Source organism: Colias croceus, chromosome 24, assembly GCF_905220415.1.
Source record: "Colias croceus chromosome 24, ilColCroc2.1".
Classification (NCBI taxonomy): domain Eukaryota; kingdom Metazoa; phylum Arthropoda; class Insecta; order Lepidoptera; family Pieridae; genus Colias; species Colias croceus.
Genome location: NC_059560.1, coordinates 5,786,790 through 5,813,773, shown reverse-complemented (window position 1 = coordinate 5,813,773; position 26,984 = coordinate 5,786,790). Strand labels below are relative to the sequence as shown.

General features: G+C 35.8%; 1 protein-coding gene across 8 annotated transcripts in view; it reads left to right on the top strand.

The window, feature by feature from the left end:
* Positions 1-26,984, top strand: part of LOC123702860 (actin-binding LIM protein 2) — a 118,896-nt gene that overhangs the window by 87,310 nt on the left and 4,602 nt on the right. For 4 of the 8 annotated variants that reach the window (XM_045650690.1, XM_045650686.1, XM_045650691.1 and 1 more), the window contains exons 2-13: positions 5,421-5,581; positions 6,752-6,870; positions 7,335-7,537; positions 7,834-8,054; positions 9,320-9,508; positions 16,661-16,732; positions 17,251-17,440; positions 18,082-18,209; positions 18,531-18,642; positions 20,652-20,812; positions 21,470-21,549; positions 21,988-22,130. In XM_045650690.1, coding sequence (XP_045506646.1) covers positions 5,421-5,581; positions 6,752-6,870; positions 7,335-7,537; positions 7,834-8,054; positions 9,320-9,508; positions 16,661-16,732; positions 17,251-17,440; positions 18,082-18,209; positions 18,531-18,642; positions 20,652-20,812; positions 21,470-21,549; positions 21,988-22,130 — 1,779 coding nt within the window. Of the gene's footprint in view, positions 1-5,420; positions 5,582-6,751; positions 6,871-7,334; positions 7,538-7,833; positions 8,055-9,319; positions 9,509-16,660; positions 16,733-17,250; positions 17,441-18,081; positions 18,210-18,530; positions 18,643-20,651; positions 20,813-21,469; positions 21,550-21,987; positions 22,131-23,591; positions 23,616-26,984 lie in introns of all 8 variants that reach the window. The other 4 variants (XM_045650693.1, XM_045650687.1, XM_045650685.1 and 1 more) reach the window with 2 other exon arrangements.

The window sequence follows — 26,984 nt, the reverse complement described above, 5'->3', positions numbered from 1 at the left end:
AGTTTGGCATAATCATTTGGAGTTTTAAAAAATGTAATATGTAATGAACATAGGTATTACATATTTAAAAACTCCAAATGATTATATCCAATAATTTAGGATTACATTGGAGGAAATTGTCTTGTAGAGCAAGCAACTTGTTTTCTAATCTCTAGTTAATACAAAAAGTCCTATAAAGATTTCTATCCTTGCCGAAGAGCAGAATGTCGTAAATATATTATTATTTATAAAGTACTTACAAGTACGTTCTAAACTAATAAATTATACGTCTATTATTAGCCCAGTTTCAATATTCCGAAGGTAGTTTCGCAGAATTGCAACTAGTACATACAACGGTTTTAATTTATATTTTTGTTCTTGATTGTTAGTCTGTTAGTAACTTAAAAGTAAATAGTTTCTTAGAATTGTACTAAGTACATAAAAAGCTTTGAGTTTATAATTTTATATTAATTGCAAGTAGCGTAAACGGTACTCGACAAATCATCGTCTGTCTCTACAGGTGATATTCGCACCGTATCATTATAAGAACCAGTTCGACGTGATACATAGACAGATAAGTACATAGTATTTGATCGCTTTTTGTCGCCTACCATTATATAGCGCCAATTATTCAAATTGACCTTTAATTTACGATTGATTGCTGTGAGAGTTGAGACGTTATGTGCTTGAAAAGTGTTAGGTATCATTGAGATGAGTGATCGAGCTGTTTTTGATAGTTTATGAAGATAATTACTGATATATGAATGTTTAAAAAACTTAATATATTTGCAGTATTATAGTCTTTTAAAACATACTTGTTTTGAGCACTTTTACGGCAATCTACAACTGTGCGCTTTAAAAGGTCTTTCTTCCCGCGCACTACAGACATCTGGAACAAACTCCCTCATGCGGCTTTTCCAAACGGCTATGAACTGGGGACCTTCAAGAAAAGAGGATATTCCTACCTGAAAGTCCGGCAACATACTCACAATGTCTCTGGCACTGTGGGTACATATGGGCGACGTGGAGCACTTACCACCAGGTGACGCGTCTGCTCTGTTGCCTCCTATTGCATAAAAAAAAACCATTAATTTACTTCTGCCACTCACGGAAGAAGTAAGTTTTGCGAAAATTTAGAAGATATGGTAAAATTGATGAAATTATGTGTTCCTGCTATAATTTAATCAATGGGCATATATTATAACAGGTGTTTACAAGTCTTCACAAATCTCTAGTTGTGCAAATACTAATTATATTACACAGAAGTACGGTTTCTTTGCCTTAAAAAGGAAGAGACATGAATGTTAACAGCATACATCCTAACAAGATTTATTAGGCCGATTCACAGCTGTTCAATTCACAGATGGATGCTTTTTAATAAAGCACTTTTATCGACCTAATCTGATGGAGTTAATCGATACCGAGTGTTGCTCAGCGCGTGCGCACGCGTACGATATTACGCCTAGTCCGGCGGAGGCCGCTGCCAACTGCAATTCGAAGTGAAGGCAAAATACGCTCGAATATTGTTGTCTCTGTTGCACAATTCCCGCCGAAGCCGCGCGTGAATTTGTGTGAATAGTGTGTAGTTGTGTGAGTGTACCATTCATTCATATATTCATATTGACAAACGCATTTCTTTTTATTTAGGAATATAATGTTTCTTATTTACTTTATTTTTGCAGCAAACTTTGGGAAATCGTAAGTGTATGTGCAGAATAGCAATGCGATTTAAGGAAATTTCTCTACAACACTTATATCCTACTAGTCTAATATATATTATACTACTGAACCGATTACAATGAAATTTAGCACACATACTTATAGAGGGTAACTTAGATTAACACATAGGATTTTTATCCCGAAAATCCCACGGGAACGGGAACTATGCGGGTTTTCCTTTGCAAACACGGGCGAAGCCGCGGGCGAAAATCTAGTCTTCAATAATATCTCAACATCTAGGCTTTGTAGAAAAAAAATGTAACTGTAAAAATCAGGGTACATTTTTTTCGCAAATATAATCTATACTCTATACATATATAATAAAAAAATCTGTAGAAGGGTCAATTCTGTACATTGAAAATATCGAAAAAGTAAATAGCAGGGGGTGTTACTGGATCGATACCAAACCCAAATATGTGATTAAAAAAATTTTTGTCTGTCCGTCTGTCTGTCTGTCTGTATGCTGACATCACGTGAAAACTAACAGTTCGATTTCGATGAAACTTGGCATAATAATTATACTTTATTATCCTGGGCATACAATATATACTTTTAGATACTTTTTATCCTGGATTAAGATTATTTTTTTCCACGTGTTATACGTGGAAAAAAATAATCTTAATTTTTCAGTTTTATCCATAGACGTTGTTCTGTAGAACCGCGAACACACGTTGCGTTACCCGCAGTGGATTCTTTTTTTTATAACATGTCATTGTCAGAGTAACTCAAAATGGAGAAATAAACCATCCACGCGAAGACCGACATCCGCGCGGACGGAGACGCGGGTGGAAGCTAGTCAGAAATATTACAATACTATAAATACGCACGCACAATGCATAGTGCATGTTTTTACTTTTAGGCGCAAAAAAGTGACATCCTTTGACCCTTTTTTATCGGAAATATCTAAGGAGCTTCTCTTTACACGAGTAGAACACCCAGAGTTTTATTTTAAAAACACGATTTTTAAAAAAATATTTAAAATATTGGGATTTTCGCGGCTGACTGAGCTACCTAAATAAATTCGTAGAAAAAAAAATTGATACACTAGAAAATTTATTATGTTGCTAATATATGTAGTGATTACAGGCGCAAATTATTTTAATTAAAATAATTATTAAAGTAATTATTTTAAACCAGAATTAACAATAATTGTATTTAGGTATACCTACTTAATTATATTTAAAACGATAAATTAAATTAAACTAAAAAACACAAAATATGCAAAAATAAATTAAAATTATTATTATACGAGCATAGAACCTCCACCTTTTTGTTTTAGGATGAAAAAGAAAATAGTTTGACAGGCTTGTGCTTGACAAAGTGGTGACGTGGTTTTCACACATCGAAAATATTACCAACACATACAAACTTTTTTCTATACTATGAAGTTTACTGTATGTATCTGTATATTGTGCTTGATGCGACAGCACGACGACCGATGAAAATTTGTGATTAATTTGAACGTGTGCCGTAATACAAAAAACGATGAATGAAAACTCAATGCTTTTCCAATTTTTTTTGCATATTGTGTAACTTAACAATGTAAACCATGTTTCGAATTACATTACATTAAGAATATTGCCGTTTTTATTACAGAATGGATGAGTAGAAAACATATCATTTATACTTTAAAAATGTGAGAAATACAAATCGTTTACAATTCGTTGTATTTAAGTATTTTGCAATAAAAATAATATGGGAACCTAGATAAATACTGTCTTATTCCGAATAACAGCACAATAAAGTGGAAATATGCTCAAACTGAAAATTATTTTGGTATTACGTTTGTATGGAAAAATTGTCGTCCGCCGGCCTCTTAATAGAATTAAGGGAGTTACATCATGCGTAAGAGTACACATTCCTTGGTGATTTCGTCACTTTTTATTGCTTTTAGTAGTTGGACAATTTTTGTGCGCTTTTCAGGTATATGTTGGAGTGATGGAAATTAAATGGTCGATACAAATATTACAAAGGAATTAAGAATGTTGGTTGCCAACGGTACTTGTCAAAGTACCGTCAAAGTAGGTACTAAGTCAGAATGTGCTGTAGATATTGGGTAACTAATAAATATTCTTGTAAGTAATGTTTTAAAAATGTGAAAACATTCAATATTCACAAATAGGCACAATATGTAAAGTGTATTAATCCATATAATAATTTTAATCTCTAACAGTTTTAAATACTTATTAATAAGTTTTATATATTTAATAAATCGAATTATTATTAGTTCAGTTCTACTAAATCAAACCCGCTTACCTCTATGAAAAATTATCATGGTTGGGGAATTCTAACACTGTGTACAGAACCAGGGCGTCACTGACCAGCTTAGCTATGCCTCGACACCATACCATGGCTTTCCGGGGTGCTTTTCGATACCGAGCAACGAAATGTTGGAATGATTTACCTCCACCATTGCGGAATAAATGCAGTGTACTAAGCTTCCGTAATGAGTTTAAGAAATCCATTTTACATCGGCAAATCAATCAACATTAGTTGCTTGGTTCGTTAGCGTATGGTTAATAATTTTTCTAATTTTATACTGACTGCTATTTTCTGTTATTCATAAATATTTATTTTATTTTTATATATTTAAATTGTTTATTAATAAATTATATTATTATTATTTCTTTTGAGTTATGAATTTTGTTTTATTTTGATATTTATGTAGTGTATATACGTGTATCTATTTTAATTTAATCATATTTTTCATTTTCTGCCACTATAGGCGTCATTTGGGAACATGGGAACCACTGAAAATCAGTGCTGCAGCTCTTAAGCTGCAGAATTCCTGAGTGGTGTCCCTGTTCAGCACACAGAATCACACCTAATTAATGTTAATGTTTTATATTTCACTGTGTTTTTCTATTTAATTTTCTGTTTTTTTTATTTTTATTTTTAAGTCTTTCATGTGTGTTGAATTAAATGTCTTTTCTTTCTTTCTTTCTTTCTTTCAATGTATATTTAGACCATTAAATAAGACAATTCAATCGAATCTGTTCAATATTGACTCTAGTTCAATAGAACGTGATAAATCTTTGATTAGGTGCTTAAATGTATAAATAGAGGCAATTGTATGATCAGTATCTCGATATCTTTTCACAAAATAAAGAATAATATAAAAGACATCGTTTTTAAACTCTTAGCATTATATTTTTCTGTTCGAGTAAGAAAAGAGCTAGTGCTAAGTGGGAAGCCGTATAATTATACCTCTTTTGTTAAGAATGGAATGCATAAAACGTAATAATACTTCTAAACTAGAACTTTTCACTTATTCATAATCTTTTTTCATATTATTATAAGATTGCTTTTAATACGCTATTCTATATTTTTCAATGAATAAGAATCTTCTATGCCATCTTTTATATGATGGAATAAAAATGATCCTGAGCAAATTAGCAAATTTTTGATGTCGTTAGACGACTTCATTATGAATAATTTCTGACATTTCCTACTAGCCTCTTATGGCTATAGCAGATATTTTATGAAATATGTCTCTTTTACAGGATTATGTATATTTAAAGAGAAGTCAGAGTTCAGGAAACGTTACTTTTTACCAGGCATTTAATTTTTACTTCTTACTTTTGACCAGGATTTACCATTATTTTTATCATAAGCAAAGGTTACTACATGCTACCTATGGGGGCAAATGAATATTTGATATCAAGCCGTTATTTTCAATAAGAAACCATTAGTCTAATGTCATCATTTTTTGGTATCGCCAGGGAAGGTAACATGCGGCGCGTGCGGCGGCAAGTGCAGCGGGGAGGTGCTCCGCGTCTCCGACAAGTACTTCCACATGGCCTGCTTCACCTGCCGTACCTGCTCCGCGTCGCTGGCCCGAGGCGGCTTCTTCTGTAAGGACGGATACTATTATTGCCCACAAGTGAGTTGAACTTGCCAGTCTTTTACTGTTAGTTATTTGCTTCTCTAGACCTGAACTTTATAGAGATTTTGGTTCTGCGAAGGTTTAGGCGCGGTGATGTTCGATTCCTATCCAACGATCTAACGATCGTGGTCGGCACATGTTCTGTGGCAATAACCTTATAAAGCAGATGTTCGAATTGTAGTGTTATAATATTGTCAATAATATGGTGATATCTTTAAAATTTCTGCTTCTTAATCTGTGATAAGCTGGATTACACGACTGGAAATTCAAAAGACTAGTTCAAAAGACTAGTTTTTTCAATTTTGTAAAGATTCCTTCAATGTAACCTGCCCTTTTTAATTTACAAGTTGTTTGCTTAATGTCAGGATTAAATTCAAAGACAACTATCAACTGAGACAAGTTTACAGAAACGTGGCCATAGTTCAAGGATCAGTCTTATTCAGATCTTAGGGCGTATTCAGAAAGAAAGCTTGAAACTTATAAGCGCTTATCGGCGCTTGTCAATGCTCAAACCAGCTTGTCAAAACCAGCATTGACAAGCTTGTCAAAACCAGCATTGACAAGCACCGATAAGCGCTTATAAGTTTCAAGCTTTCTTTCTGAATACACCCTTACGTACTAGCTTGCGTCACGCAGACGATTAAACATTATTGACGTAGGCGGATCGTAACCTTTACGACTCCGTTAAAATACTTTTCTCCACGACACATGGAATGCTAGTGAATGAACCAGTTTATATTTGAACGGGCTTAAAAAATATATTTTTTCAATTCATTTCTATTCCTGTGTTTCCTCATTAATTTTTATATGAATAACTAAGTATAATGATTCGTTTTAAATTTTTGCTTTTCACGTGTTCTCATTAAAGTTTTGCTCCAGATCTGATGAGAATTTTTTGGCGTAGGCCGTAGGGGGTCTTTAATTAAACGTACTAATCCTTTAGGTTATGAATACTTATAGTCGCTTCTTTTGGTAAATATTGTTTTTGTACGGAAAATGTAATAAAAATATAGCTGTAGATAATACATTTATATAGATAACTAGATTGACATAATTTAAAAAGAAGAACTATGGAGTTTTTTGCCGGTTGTTATCCGTTGAAAGTGCGTATCGTTGAAAGTCTAATTGAGTAAACAAATGTTTGAGTTTGAGTGTGAAATGTTTCAGGATTATCAACGTGCTTTCGGCACGAGATGCGCAGCTTGCAACCAATATGTGGAGGGTGAGGTGGTCTCCGCACTCGGCAACACTTACCATCAGAAATGTTTCACGTGCGCGAGATGCAAGTGAGTGTTGTTTTTATAAATTTTCATATAATGTATTATGTAGCCTGTAGGTAAGATAAATAGTAATGGAGGTTCTGATAAATGATTAGAACTGAATATCTTTGAGTATTGTTAACCTGATATCTAGGTACATATTAAAATAAAGTAGAAATAAACAGGACGGTACATCTATTTCAAATATTTTCTCTTGCGCCGCAGAAGGAAGGCAATTTAAAAAGTGTATTTCAACATTCTTGTACTTTATTTTACTTTTTATAGTTACTCACTGAGTTCAGTTACATTTGCAATGTCATGCGGATATTTATAGCCGGATTTTGTCACATACCATCAGATTATTATCATGTTTATGTTCGTTATTATAACGATGTGATGGAGAATAAAAGACCTAATATCATCTATCACCTTGTTCTCTTGTTTTAGCACATATTATTTTAAACTGATATACCTAAACCATCATCTTCCAGACGCGCGTTCCCATCCGGGGAGAAGGTAACGTACACGGGCACGGAGGTGATATGCGCGGCTTGCACGTCCGCGCCGCAGAAGCACACGGCGCGCGCGGCCCGCTCGCCCGCGTCGCCCGCGCCCGTGACGCCCACGTCGCCCGTGTCTGACCACGCGCGTGATGGGCGCGACCAGGTGGACCAGAGGCAGCTGGATCCTAATGGTGAGTGGATATTGGTCATATGGGATAGACGTAGGAATTAGGAGTTGTAATATGCTAATGCTAACGATGGATGTGTATTATTTTAGTTTGGTAATTGTCCGATCTTGTTCTGATGTATTTTGTTTATTATGTTAACATTTCGGTATCGTTTGTGTCACTTTATCAAAAGAACGTAATTCTTTCAGTTAAACTTTCAAACGCCTTTTCTTTCAGTCTGTCAAATGTCATTACCCTGTATGTGCTGTCATAGAATCAGGCTTCTGTTATGCTTATTTTGTGTACATATGACCTTACAGCGTGTGCGGGGTGCGGACAAGAGCTGTCCGAGGGGCAGGCACTAGTGGCGCTGGACCGGCAGTGGCACACGTGGTGCTTCGCGTGCGGGGAGTGCGGCGCCGTGCTGCAGGGCGAGTACATGGGCCGCAACGGCGTGCCCTACTGCGAGCGGGACTACCAGCGGCTGTACGGCGTGCGCTGCGCCTACTGCCAGCGGTTCATATCGGGGAAGGTGCTGCAGGTGGGTCGCGTGACGTCACCGCCCCGTGCCCTACTGCGAGCGGGACTACCAGCGGCTGTACGGCGTGCGCTGCGCCTACTGCCAGCGGTTCATATCGGGGAAGGTGCTGCAGGTGGGTCGCGTGACGTCACCGCCCCGTGCCCTACTGCGAGCGGGACTACCAGCGGCTGTACGGCGTGCGCTGCGCCTACTGCCAGCGGTTCATATCGGGGAAGGTGCTGCAGGTGGGTCGCGTGACGTCACCGCCCCGTGCCCTACTGCGAGCGGGACTACCAGCGGCTGTACGGCGTGCGCTGCGCCTACTGCCAGCGGTTCATATCGGGGAAGGTGCTGCAGGTGGGTCGCGTGACGTCACCGCCCCGTGCCCTACTGCGAGCGGGACTACCAGCGGCTGTAGAATACTATTTTATTAAAAAAAAGACGAGTGGCACTCGGGGACTGCTGCGGTAAAGCAATTGCATAGCATGCCTTCAAGCCACACCTCCGTGCCCGTCGGAGTGGGGAGCGTGATGTTTTTTCGTTACGGAATTTCTGGATTCGGTCCCCGCGCTCAAGGCCCGCGATAGAAGCTATGAAATAGCTTAAAAAAAAGCAAAATTATTGTTTATAGGGTCACTACGACACGGTAGATGAAGAATAATTAAGCGGTACCTTTATCCCAAAACAATAGCGTTCCACTCCATTAATTTGGGAACAAATCCATTAGCTGTGCATTGAATGAATCAGCTAATGTCGACAACAATGAGTAACAATTGTATTGAAATGTACGAGATGTGTCAACAGTACTTTAATCTGGATTTGCTAATTTTAATCCGTATTGTGAACGAGATAGAATAGAAATTGGCTTGTTGATGAAAATAAATTATATTTAAGGAATTAGCTGATCTTCAATATTATGATGTATCATTACGAGTATCGCTTATTCATTTTAAGAGATTATTAAGGTAGCTTTATTTGTCTCTACAAAATGTAGAGTTGCAACCAGGAGCTCAATACAGATTTTTTATTAATATACCGTAATTTATTTTTATTTACGTCGTTCAAGTATTTTTCGTATTCTATCTCCCTGATAGCACTCGAAATTTTAAAATGGGACCATATGACAGCAATGCCCTTCGTTTATTGTTATTTTCACACACTTTCACATTTCAAATTCAAAATTTATTAATTTTTTCAAATCTTTTTACATAATTTTTTTCGGTACTCCATGTCTACAGTCTTGAAAACAATCTTTTTTTCTTATTTACATAAAATATTATCTCAAGGCGGGCGAGAACCACCACTTCCACCCAACATGCGCGCGCTGCAGTAAGTGCGGGGACCCGTTCGGTGACGGCGAGGAGATGTTCCTGCAGGGCGCCGCCATCTGGCACCCGCGGTGTGGGCCAGCTCCACACGCTCCGCTCACACCGCTGGACCCGCTCGCACTGGACAGGGCTTCGTCTGAGCTGCAGGTATATATAGGCAGACACGTACACGCACATAAAAATACACACATGTCTAAATAGAAGATACACACACGCACGTATATAGACATATACACGCACGCATAGTATTCAAACACAAATACAAGGTACGGTCCAGCTCCACACGCTCCGCTCACACCGCTGGACCCGCTCGTTCTGGACAGGGCGTCGTCCGAGCTGCAGGTATACCAGGTGAAAGGTAAGACGTTAGACAAATTTAGACAGGAGCTTCTACTCATGAAACTGAACAACTTTTGTTCTACAACTCTGCTGAATTCGTAAAAAAAAATTGGACTTTATAAGGAAACTTCGCTAAGGAGTTCCGCTAGAGGGCGCAAACAAGTAAGCAGTGAATTCTGTGTGCTCCGTGATAAAAAATTGTTTAAAAATATATTGAACTAATAAGTGTACATAACAACTATTATGAATTGTGTCTTACGCACTGAAGATTTGTTCACAAGCAGTGACAGTGTAAAATATAAAAAGTGCGAGTGTAAAAATCTCCGTAAAACTGTGTAAGTTTGTTACGTGTGATAAACAATAATTCTGATCCTTATTAACTCTTATTAAACAACTACAGGGCTATTTTTGGAAAATAAGTGCATACCCAACTTAATTTATAAAAATTATTCAGAACATTTCTTTAAAACATAATTACGAAACAAAAACTGCTTAATCATTGTTGATAGATCACGGGAAACATGTAACTCCATCTGTTGAGTGTATCGAGATTAACTTAATTCTATTCAAGCGCCATCTGTGACCTGGTATAGAATACCTTATACATATTTTGTTAAACCAAAGAAGATCTATACGGAATTTTTGATTAACGTCAGTATGCTTGAATAGTTGGTTGTGGCAGGAGTCAGGATTACCAACTTATGATTGAAGTGTGCAAGTTCGTATCCGGACCGAGACCAAGATTTTTTTATTTTTATTTAATTTTTTTTATTGGATATTTTCTGCCCTGCGGAAGAATAATATTATTGTGCCTCGATATTATTAATAATAATCTACCCACATTTTTTTTTATAAATTAAAAAGTATAAGAATAAACGAGGACATAGAAGTAAAAAATGGATAGCGCACTCATTCTTGGTTGCTGTTCGGTTAAAAATGACAACGAAAATTTTGTGTTATGCATAAAATGTAAAGAAGCATTTCATTTTAAATGTTTGAACCTAAGCCCAAATTTCTCGGACGTCAAAGAATGGCATTGCCCTAAATGTGCAGGTAAACGGTCTACTCAAGATCACACACCTATTCGCACATCAAGGAAAGAAGGCACACTATACTCCATCTGTTCTAGGGAGGACAACATTACTAAACGCTCAAATAAGCGACAAGCTTTGTCTTCGCCTCCTGGTGGAACAAGTGAAGTGGTAACCAAAGAGGAAGTGGTGGACATTATCAGAGAAACTATCAGGACCGAGATGCAATCTATTCTGGCTCAGGTAAAGAGTTCCATTAGTTCGGAAATGAAAACAATTAAGACCGAAATTGTTGATCTAAAGAATTCTATGGAATTCATAAACAAACAATACGAAGATTTTAAAAAAGAACACAATTCTGCATTGAAATCATTGGATCAATTATTAAACGAAAACACAAATATGCGTACCACTATTACTCACTTGAATGAAAGACTTAACCAACTGGAACAAAATTCACGTTCGAACAACGTAGAGATTCAATGTATACCAGAGAAAAAAACTGAAAATCTGCTCTCAATCGTATCATCCATTGGCAAAGTTGTTAAATGCAATGTAGAAGAAGAAAGCATCGTTAAATGCACACGTACAGCTAAGCTCGACCCTACCAGCGCTCGACCGCGTGCCATAATAGTTCAGTTTAATACACCAAGACTACGTGACCAGTTCCTTGCGGCAACCAAAATACACAATAGGGCCCAAAAAGAAATGAGTGACAAACTCAATACGGGAGACATTGGTCTCGCAGGAGAGAAAAAGCCTATTTTTGTGATGGAACATTTATCGCCCACCAATAAAGCTTTACACGCAGCCGCACGACAAAAAGCGAAACAGCATAATTATAAATTTGTCTGGGTTAGAGGCGGTAAGATTTTTGTTCGAAAAGCAGAAAATACTGACTTTCTCTACATTAAGGACATGAATTCTTTAGATAAAATAAAGTAATCAGTATTTTTTTTTTTGTGTACTTTGAGCATGCAATGTTGTATAGACGTGTTAAAATTCAGTTATTTAAATATGTACTATCAAAATGTACGCGGACTTCGAACTAAAACATTAGATTTTTATAAAAATGTTTGTGAGAACAATTTTGATATTATAATTTTGACTGAAACTTGGTTGAACGATGGAATATTCAACTCGGAATTGTTCGATGGTAGATATTCTGTTTACAGGAGGGATAGACATGATAGCCTAGCGTCTCAAAAGAAAGACGGTGGAGGAGTTCTAATAGCAGTAAATAACTGTTTTAGTTCTAAACAAATAAAAACATGGCAAAGTCCTCTAACTGAAGATTTATGGGTCATAGTTGAAGTTAAACGCGGTACCCGTTCTTACAAATGTGCCTTATGTGTGGTTTATCTACCTCCTCCTGTGACCAGGGTATCACTTGAAAATTTCTTGGATAATTGTAGTACAGTTATTGAGCATTGCACATTTCCGAAGCTTATAATAGGCGATTTTAACATTGGATGTATAGATTGGAAATTGGTTGACGATCCCAACTACACTTTACCAGGTATAGCACAAACTTTAGTAGATTTCCATTACTTAAACAATCTTAAACAATTAAATTTTAATGTAAACATTGGTAACAAAGTTTTAGATTTAGTGCTTACAGATATAGGTAATTGTAAGGTAGAAAGTACATCCTCGGCTCTTAGTAAAATAGATTTGCAACATCCTCCAATATTGATTAAAATTGATACATCATTTAAAATTACAAACTGCCTTGCCTCGAATCCCACTAAGTTGAAATATAATTTTTTTAAAGCAAATTACGTCGAAATTAATAAAACTCTATATGATACAGATTGGAAGAGTGTTTTGAATAATTGTAAAGATGTGAATGAGATGGTCGAAGCATTTTATGCATATATTGATGATATTATTAGAATAACCGTCCCCTACTTTCCTGTTAGGAGTAAAAAATATCCACCTTGGTTTTCACATAATCTTATAAAAAGACTGAGAGAAAAGGAGAAGTTAAGAAAGCGTTATAAAAAGTATAAAAATCCACTAGATAACTTAGAATACAAATTACTAAAGAAACGCTGTGATAAATTACTTATGCAATGCTATAACGCGTATATGATCAAAACAGAGGCTCAATTGAGACAGAACCCCAAAAAATTTTGGGCTTACATTCACTCACGCAAAAACAATAACCAGAACTTTCCATCATCGATGACCTACAATAATGAGAGTTCCAGTAACGGTACAAGAATTTGTAACATGTTTGGGGCATATTTCTCATCTGTTCATAGTAGTGTAACGACAAACCCAAGTACCTCATCCACCAAAAATCTTACTCGCACATCTGACTCATTTGCATGTATTAAAATATCGCGGAAAGAATTACTCCACGACCTAATTAACCTACGGATTGACAAGGGATCTGGCTACGATGGCGTACCGAATATTTTCATCAGGAAATGTGCAAAGACATTAGTTGAGCCCTTACTTACCATCTATAACCGTTCATTGAGCACAGGCACATTCCCTGCGACTTGGAAAGTGGCTAAGGTTGTGCCTATTTATAAAAGTGACGATAACTCCAATATAGAAAATTACAGGCCTATTTCGGTACTTTGTGCATTTGGTAAAATACTAGAATCATTCGTTAGTCGTAAATTACAGGATTATTTTAAACACTATATCTCCAGCCACCAGCACGGATTCATTAAAATGAGATCAACCACTACAAATCTTGTCACCTATCTTGATAGCATTGCACAGGCATTAGATATGGGAAAACAAGTACATGTTATTTACACAGACCTTAGCAAAGCCTTTGACAAGGTACCACATCACGTACTTGCTTCAAAATGTGAGGAATATGGTTTAGCAGGTTCACTTTTGCAATGGCTCAAATCATACATACAGGGAAGATCATTCTACGTAGTTCTTAATGGATTTGAATCAATGAAATATACTATTACCTCTGGAGTTCCCCAAGGTTCAAATTTAGGCCCTATACTCTTTAACATATTTGTTAACGATATTACCCAATGCATATATAGCTCGACCCCCTTCATGTATGCAGATGATCTGAAGTTACTGAAGGTCATTGAATCACCATCAGATTGTGTTACCCTACAAAACGACGTGGATAGAATCGTGACCTGGTGCAAAAGTCACAACATGATACTGAACACTAAAAAATGTTTTCATATGAATTTTTGTCGTAGGGTCAGTGGTCTTATCTCGCACGATTATGTTATTAACAACACCGCTATTAATGAAGTCGACACTATTAGAGATTTGGGTATATTGGTGGACAAAAAGTTAACTTTTTTACCGCAGATAGATGACGTAGTAAAAAGAGCTTCAAAAACTTTAGGCTTTGTTACTCGTAATACAAAAATGTTTAAAAATACCCAAACAAAAATTATCTTATACAACTCTATAGTAAGAAGTATAGTAGAATACGGTTCTGTTGTCTGGCGCCCACACTACGCAACACATATCCTCAGATTAGAGCGTATTCAACGCAGGTTTACAAACCATTTAGTGTTCTGCGCAGGCGAATCAAAAAAGCTGAAATCGTATGAAAGCCGACTGAAAAAGTTTAATATGATATCGTTGGAACAACGCAGAGATCTGTTGGATATGGTTTTTCTGTACAAAGTCTTTCAAAATGCTATTGACTGTGAGAAGCTACTTAATCAATTTAAATTCAATATCCCTAAGCATTATCCAAGGAAACAAATTACGAACTTGCTATTTGCACGTCAAAACAGAACTGTTCTGGGTCGCAACTCCCCCATTCCTAGACTATGCACCTTACACAATAAATATAGCAACTCAGTGGATATTTTCTCGGACTCCCTCTATAAGTTTCGGAAAGCAATGCTTAACATTATGACTTAATTCTTTTTCAAATTCACATATTATAATTATTATCAGTACGTCCGTAATTTATAGGTTAAATGTAATAACTTTTTTTTAATATTGCCTGCCGTAGTTAATCAGAATTCTTTAATGTTAAGAGCACACACATTTCATTTTTGTTTAATTTGTATTGTATGTAGATATCGCCTAATTTATTATTAATTTTTGTGAATGTAGTGTTCATCTGTAATAGTTGTGCATAATAATGTGTAAATCCTATTGTTACTATTTAACGAGAATGATACATATGTAACAACTGGTGATGAACCTTTTTAATAAATAAATAAATAAATAATCAGCTGACCGATTTCCATACAAAGTCCAAATTTTTTTCTACGAATTCAGCAAAGTTGTAGAACAAAAGTTGTTCAGTTTCATGAGAAGAAGCTCCTGTCAAAGTGCGTCTGACGTCTTACCAGTCACCCTGTATATAGGCATCTACACGTGTAGGTATACACGACACGCACATAACATGCGCATACAATGCGCGCATTGAAACACACGCACACAAAGATACACAAACTTACACGTCTAGATATATATGTAGTGTGTGCCTATATATACCACGCACTAAAATACACACATGTCTAAATAGACGATACACACACGCACGCATAGTATTCAAGCACAAATACAAGGTGTGGTCCAGCTCCATTATATGCCCGCATGCAGGCGTATATATGCACGCAGAGATACTTGGTCAGAAACACACACACACACACACACATACATTATACACATATGCAAGCACACCTATGTGCATAATCCCGCACATAATAAATAATAATACTTGCACAGACTATTATAGAGACGAACAATATTCATAGATAGAAGTATAAATGCCTGAAACGCACGTGACACAAATGAGGAGCACATATTATTCACACACACAAAGCGAAATAATAGTAACATTTTACCGTTTACGTACAAAAAAGACCATTTTAACGGGCTCACGTTGCAAATACCAATGCAATAAATCATCATGCACAAATATAATATGCAAGAAAATACACAACAATTATTAATTACAAATACAGAGACGTACACAACGATTTACATTATAATACAAATCATTAATTTATAGTTTTAAATGTTTTTATATTATGAGTTGCATTTTTTTAGAAAAATGTCAAGTACCTACGATTTGTTTTTGCATGTGCAATGTGCATACATGTTATGTTATCACATAGCAACTCACATAGTTTTCTCAAATCATTCACTGTTGTATATGTTGTATTTTTAGTTTTTCCGGCTACTTAAGTCATTTTCAGTGTTATATTTATTCAATTCGACACATTGTTTTTACCCAATTTTCATTTGTTGACTTCATTTTTGCAAATAAAGCAAAATGAGTGAGTGACAACGAAATTTTATTTAATTTAAAATCACTTAGATATTGGCCATAGATTATTTTTAATTACTTATGATTTATAAATTTATAAAGAATAGAAAAAATTCGATCACGAGGCGGGACTCGAACCCGCATCCTTCGCGCCATTCCGGGGCGGATGCCTAACCAACTCAGCCACTCGTGACCCGCCTGAGCAATCGAATTTAATCTATTCTTTCAGTTTTATGTGTCTTAAGGGACACACCGCGCGCCATCTATTGAGATGATTTAACAACCATCTCAACCAATATGAAGCACTTTTCAGTGAATTTATTGTAACGATGGAACACGACCTTTTGTGAATCAAATTCAACAAAACGACGAGTCCCGCCTCGTGATCGAATTTTTTCTATTCATTATAAATTTATATTTATAAAGCATTTGAATGCCATAAAAACCAAAAAATATAAATTCTACTTATGATTTGCTTTATTTTTTAAGCTTGTCTTGCTTTATGTTTCAATCGAACTTGCATTTTTTCCATTTAGTAGGTATAAAAAACATTTTCATACGTAAAATTTAATAAGTTCGATTGAAATAAGCTCTACGAGTGGTCACGCCACCGTAACGCACGCACGTGCGAGTGGGACGGTGTAACGTAACAACACACGAGAGCGAGTGAGACAGCACCATGCTTGTGTTCAGTTCTCGATGCGGTCGCGCACGCCGAGCGTCAACGGGTCGTACTGCAGCCCGTACAGTAGTCTCAATAGGAAGGTTCGGTTTTTTTTGTTTTTTTTTAGCCTTTTGACAATAATTTTTGTTTTGAAAAGTCATTTTATATGCTTGTAATGTCTTAATTTCAGTGAGTATAGTTTATTTTGTTAGAAAAAAAAAATGACTGAATTTCAAATTGTGAGTTGTCAAGAGGCTATTATTATTATTTTAAGTTTTAAGTTGATATATTTACATACGTTTCTCATTTTTAGTATCATTTTGAATATTTTTTTTTTCCTTTCCTGTATCACGCACGCATGTGGATGTGATAATGATTTGTGTATTTTTTGTACTAGATTGAAAATTTTGTGGTTGTAAGTACATAATGAATGATATAAGCACTTATTATGTGTGTAATAGCAAATTACATATTTTTTATTGTAAGGGTAGTTTGTAAAAAAAAAATTGAAGTTTTTTCCAATGATATTTGTCACATAAAAGTAAATGATCTTTGGTTAAAGGTCAATGACCTTTATGTTGGATAGAAGCGTAATGTGTCTGTTTGTGGGTGTGCGCAGTACGGCAGCGGCTACCGCGGCGCGTCGCCCGGGCTGGTGCTGCGCGAGTACCGCTGCCGCTGCTCGGGGGACGCGTCGCCGCACCGCATCACCGCCTTCTCGTACCTCACCAGCGAGCCGGCGCGCCTGCGCGGGCCCGTCACGCCGGCCGACCGGCCCCCCGCCTCGCCGCACTTCCACCGCCCGCCGTGTGAGTACTGTGTGCCCGCGGGCCCGTCACGCCGGCCGACCGGCCCCCCGCCTCGCCGCACTTCCACCGCCCGCCGTGTGAGTACTGTGTGCCCGCGGGCCCGTCACGCCGGCCGACCGGCCCCCCGCCTCGCCGCACTTCCACCGCCCGCCGTGTGAGTACTGTGTGCCCGCGGGCCCGTCACGCCGGCCGACCGGCCCCCCGCCTCGCCGCACTTCCACCGCCCGCCGTGTGAGTACTGTGTGCCCGCGGGCCCGTCACGCCGGCCGACCGGCCCCCCGCCTCGCCGCACTTCCACCGCCCGCCGTGTGAGTACTGTGTGCCCGCGGGCCCGTCACGCCGGCCGACCGGCCCCCCGCCTCGCCGCACTTCCACCGCCCGCCCTGTCAGTGTCGTATTTTATAAAAAAAAAATATATATCAAATAACAAAATTAAACTACCAAGTGAAACGTCGTCAGTCAACATGAAACTTTCGCAACACTAAAATAATTAATTAATTGAACTTGTAATTAGTTTAAATCCTCATTTTATAGACCAATTCAAAAAATAAACATCTACCAGCACATCAAAACCCTCCCACAAAAAAAAATCTAAATAAGTGACCAAAATATTAATACATTCAATATCCATGTATGTGCAGCGAGCCTAAGCACACGCACGAGTTCCCGGCCGGGCAGCAAGGCGTCGTCCCGGCCCGGTATGCGCGTGCTCGTCGACTCCATGCGGGCTGAAACACCACGACCGAAATCACCGCATATGAATAATGAGGTAATTTTAATTTGTATAGGAATCTTGAAAGTATAATAAAAAACTAGACTTATAATTAGGAAAAAAAATTGTCCGAAGCAAAACTCTGCCTTCACGTGTATAAGGCAGAGTTTTAAGATACAATATACTTTGAACATTACGGCCCAGAAATAAGGTGCTAATTTCAATGAATGTTTTATAAGACATTCAAAAGAGAATTTCGAGCTTATTTGTTTATAGTATACAATTTGACAGGATTTCTATATAATTATAATATTAGTTAACTTATTGATCTAGACAACAAACTTGTTATTTAAACATCAATAATATGTATCATTCTAGGAGCCGATAGAACTATCACACTACCCATCCGCGTACAAGCCTCCGCCGGGAACCAAACCCAAGATAGAGAGAGACGACTTCCCCGCACCACCGTACCCGTACACAGATCCAGGTAAAAAAAGTTCTTATTCTTTTATTAATAAGTACCTATTTGTTAAAATGTTAAATTATATTTGTTTTTATGTCAAGAGAATACTACTTATGCGAACAGCAATTTAACAGAATTTGTATTATAATCGTTCTATTCGTTTAACCCTTAAATTGATTTCGTCCGTTTTAAAGGACATAGTATTTACACACATGCTGGCGCTGTTATGGCAGACCTAAGCTTCGCTAATCGGTATATTGGGAAGAGACTAGCTATGTCCTTCGCGTACATGCATGTTTTTTTACCAAAGCCATGTACAGTCGCGAATGGTGACCATTTGAAAATTGCAAAAAACGGATCTCTTGACTCTTTTGATAAAATTGATAATATCTGTAAGTATTTTGGCTATTTTGCTTATAATGTTATATTATTAGTTAGAATACGATTGTAAGTATAGTATTTTGACATAATTTTGACATATTTTACAATATTTGGTATACAAATATTCGTTTATATACGATGTCCCATAAAACGGACGTTGACAACTTGGAGTATATACTAGGGTATTCTTCACTTGTCCTATGTAACGGACGTTGCCAATAAGGCCCTCCATTTTCAACGGAATAATTTTGATATATTTTTCTCTATTTTTATTATATTTTACAGGAGCATGACTTGGCAATCAATAAAAAATTACCTCACTACCTCTGGCGGAAGCTGAAGAGTCTGGCGTTGAGTTGAGATGTCGATTTCGAAGGAAATGTAGACCTACAGGAGTGATTTCACTATGATAACAGTGTCAATCATTTACCCCCAGCACCATACCTTGGGAATTATACGACATATTGATTTGAGACACCATGAAGATTCAAAAAGTCAGAATTTTTACCATCAACAAAATATTATTGCTGCAGAATTACAGCCATTACATGAGGTGTGAGATGAATCTTCCCTACTTCTCAGTAGTTCTTCAGCCATAGCATCATGTTACTTACCAGAAATACCACCCAATGTTTGAAAATTTAAATAATATAATACCTTACAAATTAAAAAACAGGCAGACAATGGATATAATATATGCCAAAGAATCCAAAAAAAGCGATTTAAATTTCCTGTTCGTTTTGGTACTTCAGGCATGGTATACGACTTCTTTGCATACGATGAAGCAAACACATTTCAAACTGTACAATTTAGTGAATGGGAAGAGGACTTTCTTGGTGTATTAGATAAGTTCTCAGGCTATGTAATACTATTTCTATTCCAATTCTTAGCATATTCTTAGGCTGTGATTTTTAGTACTGTCGTTTTTTAAAATCCATTATTTTTAACGATATCGTTAAAGTTTTAACCAACATTTTAAGACAGACGTTTGAAAAGCTTATTCTAGATCCTCCATAATTATAATTTGATAATAATTTTGAATTACAGAGTTGAAAATGTGCATTGTAGTCATGTACCACGGTTGCAGGAATAATGTACAATGTCCGTTATATGTGACGGTTCGAACATGTACATATAATTGGCAATGTCCGTTTTATGTGACATAGTGAAAACAATAGAAAAAATTAAAATTTTTAATTTTTTTTTCATTTTCCTCTTTTCTATCCTAATTCCAATACGTCCTCCAAATTTGGACATTATAAACTCAAGTTATCTAGGGGTGACAATTTAAGGGTTAATAAATGATTGCACAAATGTGAAACGCATTATTTATTGTTGGAATAAAAAGATATAACTTTGAAAAATAGGACATTAAGAAACTTTTTTTTAATTAAGTATCAGTTTCTCCAATATTGTACCTATTCTATAATAAATTTTAAAGTGAAACTATTATTACATCGTCTCAAACTTTTTGGTCTGTGTAGCGCATGTCGCGTGACGCACGATACGTACGACAATTATCGTACAAATACGATAATTTTTAGTTAAATGTCTATAGTGTGAAAAAAAGTTTCACTTTTATCGTGGTTTCATAAAACCACACAACATTTTTATATTATTTTTTCGTTACTTTAATCCCATTTTAATTACAGAACGTCGCCGTCGCTGGTCGGACACATACAAAGGTGTACCGGAAAGCGACGACGAAGCCGACGGCACCACCAACGGGAAGGTGAACGGCAACGGTCTCCCGGACCACAAGCTGCGCAAGGAGGAGCAGGAGTTGGCCAAGATAGACTCGGGGATCGCGCAGGTGAGGGCGAATAAACGAATAACATAAAATAATCTTTATTTGTATAAATGTGAAACTTGTAGCAGTTCTTAAACTTGTAGAACAGTTCTTATTTTTATTTATTAATTACTAGCGGTCCGCCCCGGCATCGCCTGTGGTACATAAACAACATATACATATACATAACATTTCACAATAAAAGGTAGCCTATGGTCTTTCTCAGGGTCTAAAGATTGTCTGTGCCAAATTTCATCAAAATCGGTCCAGTAGTTTATGAGCCTATTCATTACAATCAAACAAACAAAGTTTTCCTCTTTATAATTTTAGTGTATATTTATAATGACATGCTAATATAAAGGCAAATATAGAGGGAAAAAGGGAGAAATCTTAGAACTTGTTAGAACTTTGTCGGTCTGTACGGATATGTACAAGTGTGTTTGTGTGTGCGTGTGCGTATAAGTGTGCGTATACGTGAGCGTGTCCGTGTACGTTGAAGTGGCCAACATGTTCTTGGGATTATGAATGTGAAAATTTAAATGTGATAACTGATTATTGTAGCTTGAATATTTAAAATTATGTAGTCTATAATATGTCTGATAGATTTGTTCGACTGAACAAACTTTATTGATTTTGCTGTCGTCTGTAAATGTAATTAATAATTATAATTTAACGTTGCAGGTATTTTTGAAAGAAGTCAAGGAACGTGAGAAAATGCAACAGTGGAAGAAACAAAACTTAGATCCTAGAAATGCTAGCAGGTTTGTTTTTAGGTTATTCTTGTTTAATAAGGAAAAATCAAATATGATATAATTGTGTTAAGTATCATTACAATTGGTCGTTTTTATTCTTTATGTGAAGTTTTTGTACATAATGATAATATTGTCGCCCTAGGCTCCGGCCGTCTGGCCTCTCAGCCGGAGTTGTTCACAATACCGCCGCGATGCGAGATACTTGCCCCCCCCCCAATATTGTGTTTTTATCAACTCTGCGTTTTTTAAATAAAATTTCATTTTATAACTGATCTTAAGGATCTTTAATTTATTTTTTTGGTAATTATGGATGATATACAATAATAAATTATTGTATGACTTACAATAATAAAATACACAATAATTAGACGATATCGTAAGACAATTTTCATTCGACTGACTACAATAATATTTATGTTTTTATAATTTAACACTAATTTCCCACAGAACCCCGTCAGCAGCTCGCGAGGCAGTCTCCCGTCTCCGCTACTCGTCCCCGGTCGGGGCTTCGCCCTCCCGCACGCTCGACCGCCCGAGACATCACGACTGTCACTCGCTGTCCGACCACCACCACGTGCCGTCTTATAATGGTAAGTATTGTGTAGATATAGAGATACACACATATACATGTATACAGGGTGTCCCACTACTGGTATACTAATCGCGAAGGGACTTGTAGTTCTGCATACACTGATCACGTAAAAAATAATTAAACAACAAAATTACGTCAAAAATTTTTTGCTAAATTTTTCCTGAAAATCCATGTTTTCTTCTCTAGCTTCGCGCAACCGGCTTAGTCCGCTTCTCTAATTGAGAGCATTTTGTCTATGAAAACACAATCTTAAACGATAGATCACGTGCTGGTGGCAAAGTTGGACGGGTTGCTTGTTATGGGTGTACAGTGTACACATAAGTTTTTAGAATTCATCTATTTTAAAAAAAAATGCGTCTGGAATTTTATAAGTATTTTTTACGTACTTAGCGTATACAAAACTATAACATCCTTTGAGCTTAGTATACCAACAGTGGGACATCCTGTATACATAAACATAGACACACGCACACATATATAAATAAACATAATAATACATTTAACATAATATAACAAAGACACATGCACACACTAGTACCACGGCTGTCTCTCGCTGTCTGAATACCACCACGTGCCGTCTTATAATGGTGCGTATTATGTAGATATAGAGATTAACACACACACATACAAACAGAATGATATAATATGTACATAAATACAAAACACGTTCTCAGATCACGGCACCATGTTACAACATGGTATGGTGTGTACGCAAATACGTATACACGAACAAACACGCATATATATTCATATAGTATACCAAGTATTCAATCACACACGAACATGATGCGTATAACTTAAACACTTCATGTAAAACAGGCGCACTTATACCTATACACGCACACACTGTGTATCGCGTAGGTATTTAGAGACAGAACACGCGTCACAAGCGGACACACATATACAAACATAATAGTCCATCTGACATACGCATACAGAAGACGAACACATATGCATTGTATACACATAAACATGTACACATTATCACACACATATAAACGCTCACAAAATTACAACCGCTCAAAAGTTCAAAACACTCACACAAACATGAATTATTTAAAATCAATTTACTTGGCCTAACAGAATGGATTTTTTTCCCTTTTGAATACCTTTTTATTAACCAAACAATTCCATAGATCTCAATACAAAATATATGTATGTGTAATACTTTGAAAGTCCTAACTTATAAGTTCTTTAAAGTATTGAATTCCCTCCATGACAACCCTAATATTGATTTAATATGTGTACCCTTTATCTAAAAGTGAATCGATTGGTCAAATAATAATTTAACGAAAAAAACACTTATTTAAAAAAGTAAATTCGTGAAAATTTGTTATGAGTATTTAATTTTTTTTTTAATTAAAAGAATTATTATTTGGCAGTTGATTTTATTAATATGTAAAGCGAATTGAAAGACACAATGTAGACTGAAATAAAATAAATATTTATTATATTTCAGTACAAACATATCATACTAGTGATGGTGAGTTTTGTTAAAAAAAAATTCATTTCAATGAGATGGTCCGATTTTTTTTATTATTACTTGAAAAAGTGTTTGGTATAGTGCAGTATTTGATTCATATGAAATTGGACCATGTCATGTGGAAATACGGTGGATATTTCGTTAATACAATATGGTAATCAGAGTTTTTATACGTAACAATTATTTTAAAAGTAGATTCGGAACGTATTTTAAATGAAGTACCTATAATATGTGTTTGTATACTTAGAAATTTACCAATAGGCTAATCACTACATAGTATAAAACAAAGTCTCTTTTTCTGTCCCTATGTTCCTTTGTATGCTTAAATCTTTAAAGCTACGGAACGGATTTTGATGCGGTTTTTTTAAGCTATTGCATAGCTTCTATCGCGGGCTTTGAGCGAGGGGATCGAATCGAGAAATTCCGTAACGAAAGAACCTGACGCCCCCCACTCCTTGGGGCGGAGGTGTGGCTTGAAGGCATAGCATGCAATAGCGCAACTGCCCCAGTCCCCGAGTGACACACGTCGTTTTTTTTTATACATAAAGTGATTCAATAGGAAGGTTTGAGTGTATAATTTAATAGGTTTGAGACAAAGCGGGTGAAGCCGCGGGCGGTAAACTAGTATTGCATAATTCAGTTTTGTCTATTTTACTAACGAAAAATTATTAGTTTCAGTTCTATTTAAGATTTGTATCATGATATTGAGCTATTTTAAAATATGAACAGAATGGTACTTACAAATACATTCAGTGTTCATTTCATCACACCATATTGTAAAAAGCGTTATATCTATCGTATTACTTTAGTATTATAAAACAAACTGCCGCTTCTTACACTTGATTTTATGATTTATTACGAACTCATGTCTATGATTTGTCTTTCATCGCATTTCACTATTAACATGGTATTAATTTTTGGGTTCCCCTATGTGTACCTACGAAACTACTCTATCAGTTTATTTATCATATAAATAATACATATAATATTACCAAAAATAAATTATATCTATAATGTTGCGATTAGTATAAAATTTATTTTAACGAGCAACATTTTGACGAAAGTGTGATTTAAATTTTAAATGTTCAGCTTATTCATTTCAGTTGATATTTCGTTATTTTTTGGTATTATTATTCTACTATCAACACAATTATATATCCGGGCTTAAACGCTTATCCAAGATAAAATCAGTATAAAAATGCAATCCCATCAAAACGGGTGGAGTAGTTTTGTATTAACAGCGACAATCGACCGGCGGGCACGTGCAGGTAAACCAGGGTGCTTCAGTAGTATGCTTTTGTCTTGTGCTATCCTATATGAAAAGTATTTTTGGTTTTGGTGTTTGTGTGAAATATTTAGACTATATTATTTATTACCCATGCCTTTTTCCGCGTGGACTTTCCTATTTAAAGATTTTTCCTATTTTCCTCTTCCTTATCTTTCTTAATATGTATATAAATCTCGTGTCACAATGTTTGTCCTCAATGGACTCCTAAACCACTTAACCGATTATAATAAAATTCGCACACCATGTGCAGTTCAATCCAACTTGAGAGATAGGATAGTTTAAATCTCAAATCGTTTTAGAGAAAGCGGGCGAAGCCGCGGGCGGTAAGCTAGTTTAGTTATAAAATTAAATTAAACCTTAGTCTTCTTGCTAGAATATGCTAGAATGTAGCATATTATGTAAGTATGTGATTAATAATCCCCATCTTTTTTCTTTGGGCAGTCGAAAATTGTTTGTTACTAAGGGTGAGGAATATCCAATGTTACTCTCTCACTAACAAAAGTATAATAACTACCACTTGATTTTGATCCTTAAATGTATGACAGTTAGCTGCTATTTAATTTTTTCGCTCCTATTGGTTGTGGCGTGACGTCATGCTGTTATTCAGCCTTCACATAAAAAAAAATTAAATTCGAACCCGTATAACCTATGAAATTAGCGCGTTCAACCAAAATAATAGATAAACTTTTCCCAATTTACAAATAAAACTTTGAAACAACCCTTTATAATTTTTATTCCTTATTATCATTTTTATTTCCTATGAATTGGCACTGTGTTCTTAATGTAGCATGGAATTCCGCTTCTCTAACGCATATACTAAAAAAATGTTATTCAGCTTAGTCTCTATTATATTGCTTTTGCTGTAAATTATATAAATATACATATACTTCTCATACATAAAGACAAACATTTCAAAAAATACATAATTTAATAGCTTTCATTAAATTTTATTTACATACATCAATATATTATGCTATTATTTAAGTTGGAATTTATTCAATCATATTATTTGCTATTTGAACGTTAAATATGTTTTGCTTATTATTTGCTGATTTAAGGAAACACTCGAAAATCACATTTTTTTTCCTCGGCTTCTAAAATAAATATAAGAAAATGTAGGTAGTTTTAAACATACTTTTAAGAATTATTAGAAGAAGGGTCGGTTTTGCTTATTCTATAAATTATTTTTAATTAAATTTGTCATTGTTTAATTTTATTATATTATGTGCGCTTTTTAAGACCCTATTTAATGTGCTGGTTTAAAAAATAATGTGATTTTAATGTGTATTATAAAAATGTTCACCAATGGGTTTTAATAATTAAAAATTTAAAAGTACGGAAAATATTGACTCGAAGGACCTTAGAACTATTTTTGATCATTTTTGTCTTATTTGGTGGACATTTTTAGTTGAGAGTTTAAAAAAAATAATATAAAAAAGACATGCAGGGATCAATCATCAGGGTTACTATTCACGCCTTTGTTAAGCGTCATGAATTTTGACACATTATTTATGAAATGAATGAATAATTTATATTTTAAGTATTAAGATCACTTGATCCCTGTATGATTTCAAAGATATTTTAGTAGAAGTAATTAGAAATAAGATTATTATTATATCGTGGCGAAGATTTCTTTCAATATTATAATTATAATGGTTAATTCCAACTAATTTGCACAAAATCTTTCCGAAATAAAAAAGTGTTGGATATAAGTGTTTGTATAATTTGCAATTCATAATGAGTAGGTCAAGCCAAGAATAAAATCCATTTCGACTTGTTTGATTTACAATATTTGGTTAATCATTTTAATTACGTATCCTTGCACTAAAATCGGTCATTCACGTATTTTTCCTTCAATAAATTTATAAGGATTGTGATGCTTAATCATTTTAATTCGAAAAGTATCAATACCTTATTCATAAATCGATTATTTACATATCCCTGAATGATTTATTCAATTAATTGGCTAGACCAATATGTTCTATAAAAATGCAAGGTCCCAATTGAACGAACAAACATACAAAATATAGAAAGCAACCTCCGCCACGGTATTGTGTATGTGACAAGCGAGTAGCATGTGT